The sequence below is a fragment of the Podarcis tiliguerta genome (genome assembly GCF_965153285.1).
Source record: "Podarcis tiliguerta genome assembly, chromosome: 1".
NCBI classification, from domain to species: Eukaryota; Metazoa; Chordata; class Lepidosauria; order Squamata; family Lacertidae; genus Podarcis; species Podarcis tiliguerta.
The window spans coordinates 24431354-24444144 of NC_139534.1; the positions used below are offsets into that span (position 1 = coordinate 24431354).

The following is a 12791-nucleotide window of genomic DNA, read 5'->3' on the forward strand; positions in this document are numbered from 1 at the left end:
CACGAGAAAGCTGAAAAGCTTTCAATTCAGCAAAACAGATCACCTATCTGTTTTGCTGAAGTGATAGCTTTTCAGCTTGTTCACCTAACAATGGAATTTCATGAGAAAACCAGAAACCAAGGACAGAACTACATGAGGGTTGGAAAACCCAGTCCTCCTGAGTTTGACTCAAAGCGCTTAATGTAGGGGGCAAAGGGGAATCAGTAGGCAGATGTGCAGGTGCTGGGCCATTTCCTCCCATCATTTGATTCTCCCGTGACCTTCCATTTTATAGATTCATAGAATGGTGGGGTTGGAAGGGACACGGGGTCATCTAAGTCCAACCCACTGCAATGCAGGAATCTTTTGCCCAATGTGGGGCTGAAACCCACGACCCTGAGATTAATAGTCTCATGCTCTACCAACTGAGCTATCTCCATTTCCCCCCATTCACCCCACATTTGGCTCAATGACTGGAAATAAGCTTTATGGAGGAAGGAACTTTCTCTGGGGAGATGTGGCAGAGAACTGGTGCACAAGGAAAAAACCACCCACCCACTCCCTGGCCATTAATTCTCCTGTTGCAGTCCACTTTACTCTCAACCAGCAATTCTGTGTCTGGGAAACACCAATGGTGTTTCTAAGGTTCCAACAACTTTCAAGTTATGCAAGCAGCTTCTATTCACCAGAAAATAAGTAAGGACTGCATGAAAAAAGGCGCACAGGACTTTTATTCTGCAGTTTGTTACCATCATGAGGGAAACAGAAGGAAAATATGGCTTCTTGTTATTGGTCTTTTTTTTTAAAGAAAAAAAAATCAAAGGCACAAAAACACTTTGAGGTATGAGATTCACAGGCATAATTAAATTCTCCCGCAGAAGCAATAGTAGGTTTTAAAAATCTATATTCTTTCAGCTACCTGGCTCATTTAATCTACTTAATACCACTCATGCATTACTTTTTCTTATGCATGAGTGATATTAGCTCACAAAGGCTTCTGCCACAATAACATACTTACACCTAGTTAAAATACTGGGGAGGGGAAGCAGATTTAAGACGTATGCTTACATCAATATTATTTATGAAGTGCTTTACTCATTCACACATGTGCTCATGTCCCTTGGAGAAACATGCAAGAAAATACAAACACTGTACAATCACATCACGATTGGATGGTGGGCTTTTTTGGCCATATTTTATCAATACAAATAATCAAAATATTCACATAGGGGAAAATACTCCACAGAAAGGAGTCTTGATGCAATTGTGTCTACCAGTGATGCAAATGCACATGGTAAATTTGGAGAGAGGGAAAAATTATTTTATTTATTAGATTTAGGCAAGGCAAAGAGATAGTGACTGACTCAACATCGCTCAGCCATTTCCATGGTTGGGTGAGGATTTGAATCGGAGTCTCCACAGTCCAAAGTAAGACCCTCTCGAGCACTGCACCACACTGGCTCTCAAAAGACACAAAGGAACTGAAAACTGAGGTGAACAGAACATGCACGGTGCCATATAGAAATAATAAAAATGAGTGATGGAGGGTTTCCATTACATTGGTTTGGCTTTGGAAACGAGACCAGGCTAATTTGGAAACCCTTGGAGAAATTCAGATGGGGAGAATTTCTGAAGGCTTCCTTATTTATTTTTAAAATGTCTCTTACAGAGCCCTTCCTGTGCCAGCACTGGATAGTCCTTGCACCAGGACAAAAGGCGTGTAGGTCCTACACAGGAATGGAGAGACACACTGAATAAGCAGCAGCTGACCAGTGTTACCCTGGTCACTGAGAACATCAGGAAAGGCCTTTTCAGCAGTTACCGTATGCAGACCTTCTAAGTGTTTCTATTTTCCAGGGACAGTCCCGAATTTAACAGAAGCCATCCCGGTTTCTGATTTGATCCCGGAATGTTCTGCTTTTCCTTAAAAGTAAAGAGACCCCTGACCATTAGGTCCAGTCGTGGCCAACTCTGGGGTTGCGGTGCTCATCTCGCTTTATTGGCCGAGGGAGCCAGCGTACAGCTTCCGGGTCATGTGGCCAGCATGACTAAGCCGCTTCTGGCGAACCAGAGCAGCGCACGGAAAGGCCGTTTACCTTCCCGCCAGAGCGGTACCTATTTATCTACTTGCACTTTGATGTGCTTTCGAACTGCTAGGTTGGCAGGAGCAGGGACCGAGCAATGGGAGCTCACCCCGTCGTGGGGATTCGAACTGCCGACCTTCTGATTGGGAAGTCCTAGGCTCTGTGGTTTAACCCACAGCGCCACCCGCGTCCTTAGGACGTCCCTATTTTCATTGGGAAATGTTGGAGGCTATGAAGTTATGTAACCCCCAAGCCAAGGAGATAAGCAACTCTACAACCTTTAGAAGACATCTGAAGGCAGCCCTGCATAGGGAAGTTTTTAAATGTTTGATGTTTTGTTACATTTTAATATAGGTTGGAAGCTGCCCAGAGTGGCTGGGGCAACCCAGTCAGATGGGAGCGCTATAAATAAAACAATGGTAATGGTAATAAGAATAATGGAATAGAACGTCCCTATTTTCATTGGAGAAATGTTGAAGGATATGCATGTGAGGTGGCCCTCAAAGGTTCTCCTTGAAATGTGAATTCGTGAAAACTGCCTTCTGATTTTTTTTGTTCTGCAACAGCATTTCCTGGAGTAAGAGGGCGAAATACAGATCCCAGGAAGTTGGGAGAAACCATCAGTCTGGGCAACAAGCGCATTCACAGGAAACGGCAGCGCTAAGCATGCAGTAGATGCCTATTTCCGTATAACCAGATGATTCAGAGCTTTAATAAAGAACAGAATTTATGCATCCCGTGTTGTCTGCAGACAGGAATCTAGTAATTGCCGCCGTATATTTTACATAAAACACCCTCTCCTTTAAAAAATAAATAAAGGAGAGGCAAAGAATTATTACATACACCACCATGTCTAAATGCCAATTATATTAGCTTCTTTCAGCCCTCTCCCCATCCCTCAATGATGCATTTAGTTATTTCTGGCAGATACTCACCTGTGTTATGTGCTTCTAGCTGTGATAGGGAGTTCACAGCCACTTTGCATAATGAGCAGTAAAGCAGTTTTTTGGCTTTCTCCTCTTCTGATTCAGAAATGGCATTAGTAGTCCCATTTGTGCTCTTGGAAGAAGTTGATGATGAGGGTGTAGATGTTGTTGCTACCGCTACGGAGGTGACAAGCACTGTTGTAGCTCCAGGCTCGGGTATAAAAGAGACCACTTCAGCATTTGGAAGCTGACTAGAGCCATTGACTGTCAGGTTTGCCTTCTCTTCTGAAAGAGAGAGAGAAAGTATATTAGGCTGCCAGGTTGTCCTGTAATCCAGATGATGCTATGAGGACCAGACACGACCAGAGTCTTAGGGCACTATCTCAGGGAAATTCAGTTTGGTTCACACTTAAAGGCCAGTTGACCAAAACTGCATTTTCTGAAGCAACATGTGAACTGTACTGCAGCTCTTTTGTTGGAATCTGCAAACGATGTAGTTTTCCAGGCAAACAGCGTTTACAAGAATCAGGGGAAGGTGCACATAAAAATTAAACAGTTAGTGGAAAAAATGCATTATATTAGGGGAAGTTGCTTGCAAAAAATACAAAACTGCATACAAAAAGGTGTTTTTTTAGGACCTTAAAATATGGATGAATTTTCAGGATTTGAATTTTCAAATTGCTACAGAGATGTGGAGTAGACAATACTCACTGCAGTCAACTGAAGGCAACCAACCATTCCCTGGGGGCCCCCAATCTCTCTCACTGCTAGTGAAAACTAATAAATGAATGGAGAAAGAACCTACCCACACGATGCTGATACAAAAACCTTGCACAAACAGATGTAAGAGAATGAAAGTTTACAACCACCCACCGTTTTCTCTCTCCTCCAATTTCCACCACTCTTCTCCCCCAACCTCACACTGGCCATAACATTAGTGACTCACATTGATCTGTTAAAAAGTCTCTATGAACTGAAAGCAGAGGTGCTGTATGTACTTTTGTTACCCCCCAAAATCCTGTGGCCGGATTCTGATGAGTGGGCACCGGGAGAAAGGGGGTTGGAGACTGGCTTGGGAGAAGGAATCTGTGAACTGGGCGAGAGACAATAGAAGCAGGAGAAGCTTGAGGATTGGAGAGTGAAGAAGAGATGCAGGAGGAGGGAGAGGATGCCACCCAATAAAGGGTCTTCACAAGCATTTAAACCATGGGTAGGCAACCTAAGGCCCAGGGGCCGGATCCGGACCAATCGCCTTCTCAATCCAGCCCGCGGACGGTCCGGGAATCAGTGAGTTTTTACATGAGTAGAATGTGTCCTTTTATTTAAAATGCATCTCTGGGTTATTTGTGGGGCATAGAATTTTGTTCACCCCCCCCCCAAATATATAGTCTGGCCCCCCACAAGATCTGAGGGACAGTGGACTGGCCCACTGCTGAAAAAGTTTGCTGACCCCTGTAAACCATGGCTGGGGAACCTGTGGCTGTTGCTGGATCCCAGTTCCCATCATCCCTGACAATTGGTCATGCTGGCTGGAGGGGAGTCACAAGCCAGCAACAGCTAGAGGGCCCAGGTGAGCCACCCTAATTTAAACCTTTTATTTAGTTCTTCAGCATAATTCTCCATTTCCCTTACTCACATCTTCCTCCCCTCCTTCTGTTTCCATTCCTTGTGTTAATTATTAGATAGGGAGCTCCTCAAAGTGGGGGTTGTTTGTTGCTGGTGTATGTTTCATTATGAAATGCAGTATATAAACGAATAGTTCTTTTTTTCTTAAGCCATGCTATATACAATGAGTGTAACCCACTGAAAGGAAACTTGCAAGGGATGAATAAATTTATTATCATGTTGTCAGACAGAGTTTGACAAAGCAATCACGACACCTCTAATGTAATTTAAACAAAGAAGTGAACACAATCAGGCACCTACTATGCAATACTCGGCTTTTGTAAAAGATTGGATAACTTTCTTTCCTAATCTGGCACTTTCAAGAGCATGGCCGTGTAGGAGATGCAAGGTTGTAAAAAACAGAAGCAGCAGCGCATCTTATTTATCTGTGCAGGGGAGTATTTTAACAACACGACTGCTTACCACTTCTATAGCATCGTTCAGGGGGAAATGAGTGGTGACTAGGAAAGTTGTCCCCAGTTAGCTTTGACACCCTGTCACCCTGGGCTCGCGATCCTGATGTGTTTCCGCAGCAGGCTGCAATCCACCTCATCCTCACTACTTCCTTTGACAGCTCAGCAAAGCATAGGAGCATGCCTTTCATTAGTTTTGCCATTCGCATAAAAGAGGTACAGACTTCTAAAACACCTGCAGACAGCACCTACTGGAATATATTTCTCAAGAGTGCACTGTATTCTCCCTTTGTTCTTGTTTCGGAATTTGAACAAGCTGTTGCAGAAAAGCTTTGACAGTTCTGGGAATCCTAATGCTATGGTAACAATAGCACTTCTGAGGAGGGAAGGAGGTTTTTTTTTAAGTTTTAAGTTTTTATTAAGGGTTTTTTTGTGTTACAAAGCAAACAAAACGATCTGGTCACAAATGGACATGGGGGAAAATATTTTGTGTCCTCCGGCCTGGCACTGTTCTTGTATTCCTTAAGCAATGAACAGAGGAAATATTTGTTTTATGATAATTTTTTTCAAACGGTGAATATACTTTTGCCTGCAAAGGGCGTATAAACTCCTTTCTCCTTCTCATTTATTTTTAAATAATAACTCCATTAATAATAACTCCATTTATGCTGAAGTCTTGAGAAAAAATCCCTCTAATTAAGTATAACTTTAGGCTGAATATGACAAAAGCTGTTCTCTCTTATGTTATTGGATGCATTGTCTTGAAGTAGTTTTCATGCATTTATTAATAGTTTGCTTGTGTATAGTACTATGTTTATGCCGTGCTTTTTTGTACAAAAGTGAGATGCAGGCCATCATATTTTGATAAACTGTGAAATTTCCCTACCAACCCTTATTTCTTTATTAGATTTATTAGATTTATATACCAGCCTTGATCATAAGATCTCAGGGCGGTTCACAGAATAAAAACAAATAATTAAAACAAAACATCAAAACAATACCCCCCCTTTCCACAGACACATTTAAAAGGCTGTAGGATATTAATCAGCCCAAGGCCTGGTGGAAGAGGAACGTTTTTGCCTAGCGCCTAAAAATATATAATGAAGGAGCCAGGCGAACCTTCCTGGAGAGAACGTTCCGCAAATGGGGAGCCACCACAGAGAAGACCCATTCTCATGTTGCCACCCTCCGAACCTCATGTGGAGGAGGCGCATGAAGAAGGGCCTCAGGAGATGCTATCAGGGTCAGGGTAGGTTCATATGGAGAAAGTCAGCCCATGAGGTATTGCGGTCCTGAGCCGTTTAAGGCTCCCCTCTGCCTGCACCCCTTCACCCTTCTCTACTGAATGTGTAAAGAACTCCTAAATAGTTAATAAAAATAAAAATGGCAGCATAAAAATTAAAATGTATGGCATTTTATGGATGTTGAATACTTTTGAGTTAGAAGAAATTAAAAATTAAGAACAGTGCACATGGTCATTAGCGGCAAGACAAGATGGTGTTAAATGTGATGCTTTCCTATGACCCAATCACCATACATATATACACATAAATGATACCTTTTCACATTTCCAGAATGATGTAGAAGTGAAGTCGAATTAAAACCATAATGTAAGACTTAGGCCTCAAATTGAGGGTCTTTAAGCGGTGGTTGGCTTTTGTTTGTTTTTTAATCTGTTAGTTATTGATGCTCTGGGAAAGGGTACAATGGGGGTGGTTTTTTAAATCACTTTAAGGAGCTGTATGGCTTTTACCTATTTTTATTCCCCACAAGCCTTTGGGGTGCTGTGGAAGGCTAATCAAATCAAATAAATAATTCCAGACAGAGAGTGGAATTTATATATTTAACATACAGAAAGAATTCTGTCAGTAACTTTCAGTCAAAGGTTTGGAGTTGACACTTTAGATACCTGGCATATCTGAAACAAAATTTAAATTGACGTTTCTTTTTTTCCTACCTGTTCAAAATGCATTTCTTTCTCCCACACAAAATAAGGCAACTGAAACTTCGGAAAAGTAGTCAATTAGCTGACAGTCATAGAAGACTGGGTTGTGGACCAACCGTCTGAATACTAAGAAAGGAACTGTTCTGGTTTAGAAGGCTCCCTACCCCAACCAAATGTTTTTAAGGTTCAGGATCCCTCATTTGCAAAATTAATTATTATTATTATTTTGAAGGGCAGGATTAATAACATATACCATAAATGGTATAAGCATAAGGAATTAGACAGCAGAAAGAAGGTAATTAAAAAGTTGTTCAAGGTGGTATTTTTTAATTTCAATTGTAAAGGCTTGCTGTCCTAAATTTCATTATCATTAAACACACACGCACAAACAAAAACACTGCACCACATTACTCCTTGACATTCATTAAGACAAAGTTAGGCAGATTTGATAAGGAGTTCTAGAACAATTCTTTTTCTGCTTTACTGCCCCATTTTCTGAATAATGAGAAACTAATGGGTGTCACTCAGAGTACCAACTTCCTAAACGGTTGTGCATTCTATTGAGAAATGAGGCTTAAGGGGGGGGGAGAGGAGGAAAAAAAGAACCATGGGATGGTGCAGAAAATAGAATAACCCTGTAGACCTGCATGCAAATCAGCTTGGAGCAGAACACCTCTTAACTCTTTCCGTACAACGTCTTTCCATTCACTTCTCAACCATCTCAAACTGATGCAAGCCAATTCTGAAATTCGAATAAACTGTACATACCTGCCACAATTTTAAAGGTGGAGGTCATATTCTGATAGTGCTCAATCAGAGGCTCAAACAGTGACTAATGAACGTTCAGTTTGGGGAGAGGGGCCTGGGAAGAAGAACTGGTCAGAAGTACCATTCTTCTTTTCAGCGGATGAAGGGGCAAACAGAGATCAAGGCAACCATCGTGGGGATTGCAAATCTAGCAGTTTATCCTAAAATATGAGAATGATCCTGAGAATAATCACATACGATCTAAAAGATTGCCGTGGTGGGGGGAGAGATACTGAACGGTTTATCAAAGTTGCAGCTTAATAATTTATCCAGATCACTTTTCCAACTACAGTGGTACCTCGGTTTACAAAATTAATCCGTTCCAGAAGTCTGTTCTTAAACCGAGGAGCGCTTTCCCTAATGAGGCCTCCCGCCGCCGGTGCCCTTCCACTGTGCAGATTCCATACTTAGACCAAGGTAAAGTTCTCAAACCGGGACACTATTTCCGGTTTTGCGGTGTTCATAAATAAACCAAATCGTTCTTAAACCAGACTGCTCTTAAACCGAGGTACCACTGTATTGTGAAATGCCTGTGGAACCACAGGAGCTCTTATTTTCCAAGGTGATGCCAAATAAAGGGAATATATATATATATATATATATATATAGTGTGTGTGTGTGTGTGTGTGTGAGAGAGAGAGAGAGAGAGAGGGAAAAACAGGTGGACAGATAAAACCTGGAATGAAAGCGTAGAATCGAAATTCTGAGAGCAGAAAGTCCAATGTTAATCTCTTAAATTGTCAGTTATGCTTTGGGATGAAAGCTGCTTTCCCTTTTGGTCTGCTCATTCAATGACCTGTGTCCTTTTGAGGGAAAGAAAAAGTGGCATCTGCCCCTTGCAGATTCTCATGCAGAAGTGCTGGGAGCTGACTGAGAGCTGGTGCTCAGAATAGGAGATGCTTCCCTTCAACATGAGAACAGGGACTCCTGCAATGTCCTACTTTTAAAGGTTTTTGATTTTTTTAAAAATAATAATATATGTACACACCATACCGCCATTCTGTGCCATGGTGGAATGGACCTCTTTTTTCAATAGTGTATATAAAAGCAAGGACCGTCAACCCATTTTCCAGATGGTAAATACATTTTCTCAACAAATTAGAATGAGTTCTCCACAGCATTAGTAGCCAAGAAAATAATCTGAAACTGAAACGGTATGGGGTATTAGGGGAGGTGTAATACCTCTGGTGGGATGCAGGTGGCGCTGTGGGTTAAACCACAGAGCCTAGGGCTTGCTGATCAGAAGGTCGGTGGTTCGAATCCCCGCAACGGGGTGAGCTCCCATTGCTCCTGCCAACCTAGCAGTTCGAAAGCACGCCAAAGTGCAAGTAGATAAATAGGTACCGCTCCGGCGGGAAGGTAAACAGTGTTTCCATGCACTGCTCTGGTTCGCCAGAAGTGGCTTAGTCATGCTGGCCACATGACCCAGAAGCTGTACGCTGGTTCCCTCGGCCAATAAAGCGAGATGAGCGCCGCAACCCCAGAATCAGTCACGACGGGACCTAATGGTCAGGGGTCCCTTTACCTTTAATACATCTGGTGGGGGACACCTTCTGGGGTAATCCGTTCACCTTTGGTCCCCACCCTGCTCTCAGCTCCACCTGTGACTCCTAGAAGTTGTCAGGATGCGACAATGGCCGCACCCTGGGAACAGCTTCAACTGGCCAGCTAAACCAGGTGAGGGTAGCTGATGGGTCTCAAACTCTTGGTGAGTTAGGGATTTCCCTTGCATGCGAAGACAGGCTCCGGAAGATTCAGTGGACAAGACCAATAGTGGGTCCCATGGTCAAGAAGGCGGTCTCTGCACTGATCATAGAGGGAGGTGAGGTGATGATGGGGCTCCTCAACTTGGGAAGGTAGCCCATCTAGGAGAAGGAAAGCTCTGGTCCTACACCTCTGCTCCCTAGTGGAATATATTTGGGATAAGAACAGGCTAAGGACTAAACCCTACAGAAATCCAGAATAGAATCCCTAAGGTGGCTGGATGGTGCTTTGCACGCCTCCTCCTGGCAACTCCTGCAGCTCAGCTGGTGCCAAATGTACTGCTCTGCTTTATACCATATCAGCGATGCTGAGAGGGGAGTCTTGTCATCTGGGCAGCCCCGGACCGCAAAACATAAATATAAAATTTATTAAATTAATTAAAACGTCAGTGCTGCTAACACAGTGGTTTGTCTTCACCTCCAGAGAAGCAGTCCATTGTCCCTTGAGACAGACGGGTGCCAACAGCATAAAAAATATTGCAGAGTCCTAGAAAAAGAACTGTTAGGACTAAATATTGAAATCTCACAACTAAGCCCAAGTTGACATTGCTGAGACAAGATCATAGGCAAGAGAGGCTCAAAGGGAGCAATAGGCCCTACATTTATATTCTGAGAAGCATATATTGTTCTCTTTTATGTAAAAAAACCCCCAACACATTTGCATTTATTTTCTTATGCTTTATATCACAAAAGGAAGATATAAAAATGTGGAATTCAAATTTGTGACCCTCCAACTCTGAAGTATATTTGTTTTGATTTAGAATGTGTGATCAAAGGATCCTTATTTTCATTTGATAAGTAAACAGGTGCAGTTTTGAGTAGCTGGGGCACTCATCTTGTTCAGTAGCTCACGAAGCTGAGTATCTTGACTATTTAATTCAGTTTATTCTGCCTGGAGAGAATATGTGAATGTGTGTGCACATGTGTTATGTGTCTTTATTGTAGGAGTTATTTTTTATCATATTCACACAGCTAAGATTGGTTTTGTGGGGCATAAATAAAAACTGAATTACTAATTCTTGGAGCTACCACTTTTGCTTCCTTCCATCAGCCTCCAGTTCCTAAGGCTGCCAGGGACATTGAATTGGGGGGACGGGCAAAGATGGCTGCTTTGAATTTCTGAGCAAGTGTGGCTGAAGATACTTTCTTAAAACCATCTCCACTTCATGGGTAGGTGGTCCCATGTGGTTGTCTTTCCAAGTTGCAAGTTTCCATTTGGTACATGATCAATTGTAAATCATCCCTGAACCAATTGGGCTAGTCACTAACTCTAAGGCTGGATCTACACAGATACAAAAAACGCTATGAAAATGCTATGAAAACCCCCGCTATTATATATATGCAATTTGCCATTGAGCTCTACATTGCCATCTGGTGTCACATTTTTATAATGCACTTATAATGTTATAACTGCAGCTGTGTAGAAGAGTCCTAACATTAAGCTAAGTCACAGAGTTCTCAAGGGAGAGAGAGAAGAGCAATAGATAAATATAAATAAGACCTTGCAGTGGACGTCAACCTTTGCAGACTTCAGACCACCCCTTAGCTCAATCGTGTAGCCTGAGTCCCAGTTTTTAACCATATTTTAACCATTTTCAGTGATGGGCAGCTGTAACTCAGTTGCTGGTCCTGAGTCCCAACCCACGACCCTACTATCCAAAGCACAATTTGTGAAGTGCAAAACATTTCTTCTCAGGGTCCACTGGCATTTATAAATAAAAGTAAGGGTCGTGTGGGGTAGGAACATATTTTATAATATCTACTTAATATGATTCAAAAAGAAATAGCAGCCTGTTTCGTTCCACTGCATGTGGAACTAATGATGCCTCTATGGTCTACTCTATAAGGGACTGTAATGTTTCAGGACTATTCATGAGGTTTACCAAGGTTTACTGGTTTATGCAGAAAGACCAGAGCACAGCTTCCCACTAGATTTTGCTGTCAACATTACCAAGCAAGAGCTTGAGAAATGTGCTATAGGGAGCACCTATGGGCTTGTTTACATGGCTATTTGCTTCCAAATATCTGTGGAAGAGTCAGAGGTTATTTGCTGCAGGCTTATTATTGTGAATAAACACCAGAGTGTCCCGGGGCACTGGCTACATAGGCAAGACCCCCAGCCCCGACCCCCAGCCCTCTTGCTCATTATTCCGAGCCACTCTGGGGCATGCACACTTATCCAGTGACAGCGGCATATGTGTGAAAGCAATCCATTCCACACATATATGTATCCCCCGCTCGATGAGGAACCACACCTCTAGAAGGATGCTGTGTTTATGAACCGTAGTACTAAATCCCTGTATCCAGAACTCAGGGCTCTCTCTCTCTCTCTCTCTCTCTCTCTCTCTCTCTCTCTCTCTCTCTCTATGTGTGTGTGTCTTTAAGCATCAGTTGAAATTACCAGCCCTCTCAGCTCTGATCACCTATTTGGCAGCTGTGGAGCAAGGGGGTGCTCAATTTCGTACCACCTTTCCCTACTATCAGGAGAAAGGGAAGCAGCTCATTAGGTTTCACAACACTGGCCATCAATTGGTTCGCAAGCAGATGAAGTTTTAATTGCTTGCAGCAATGCCATGAGCAGCCCACTGTTGAGTGTTCATGTCTTTAGATCACAACCAGCATGTATTTCTCTTCTTCTGGTTACCGTATCAAAGAGCTGGCATTTACCTCCAGGAAGCTAGAGGACTCTCTGCAAGTTGTTACCGTAGATAATTCACTACAAATGTAGAAAACTTCATCCATCTTTGCATACCTCGGTTGGCTATGCCACATTTATCCCAGGATGAAAACAAGACAGTCAAGAAGCTATCCGATGGCTCTATTTCTCCACTTCACATCACTTTTGATAAAAATGATTTTCTCTTACAAACACAAGTGACTAAGGTTATCATCTCCATCTCAATATAACTGACAGTGTTAACAAGCTCAGAGCATGGAGCCACAGACAAATGAAAGCTCATAGACAGCAAAGCAGGATTTGTTTGATGCCACTTGGAAGCACTGTTTGCTCCCTTGTTCATACCCCAAAGGCAGGACTGTCACACCATCTCACCTCCTGCACTCCATTGAAACCCACCATTTTGATGGTAGATTTTAATGTAGACAGGGAAGTAGCTCTATTGCCACATCTCTACTGGGCAATTTCATCTTTGCTTGTCCTCATCCACAACCTAAATGGCTGCATTCAGCTGGACAATGGATATGCTGGT

General features: G+C 42.6%; 1 protein-coding gene and 1 long non-coding RNA gene across 8 annotated transcripts in view; one reads left to right on the top strand and one right to left on the bottom strand.

The window, feature by feature from the left end:
* Positions 1-12791, top strand: part of LOC310665533 — a 229526-nt gene that overhangs the window by 135065 nt on the left and 81670 nt on the right. The gene's annotated exons all lie outside the window — the stretch shown is intronic.
* Positions 1-12791, bottom strand: part of ZNF385B (zinc finger protein 385B) — a 190675-nt gene that overhangs the window by 10704 nt on the left and 167180 nt on the right. For 5 of the 7 annotated variants that reach the window (XM_083410137.1, XM_083410140.1, XM_083410134.1 and 2 more), the window contains one exon: positions 2999-3274. In XM_083410137.1, the coding sequence (XP_083266263.1) occupies positions 2999-3274 (276 nt within the window). The remainder of the gene's footprint in view (positions 1-2998; positions 3275-12791) is intronic. The other 2 variants (XM_083410136.1, XM_083410139.1) reach the window with 1 other exon arrangement.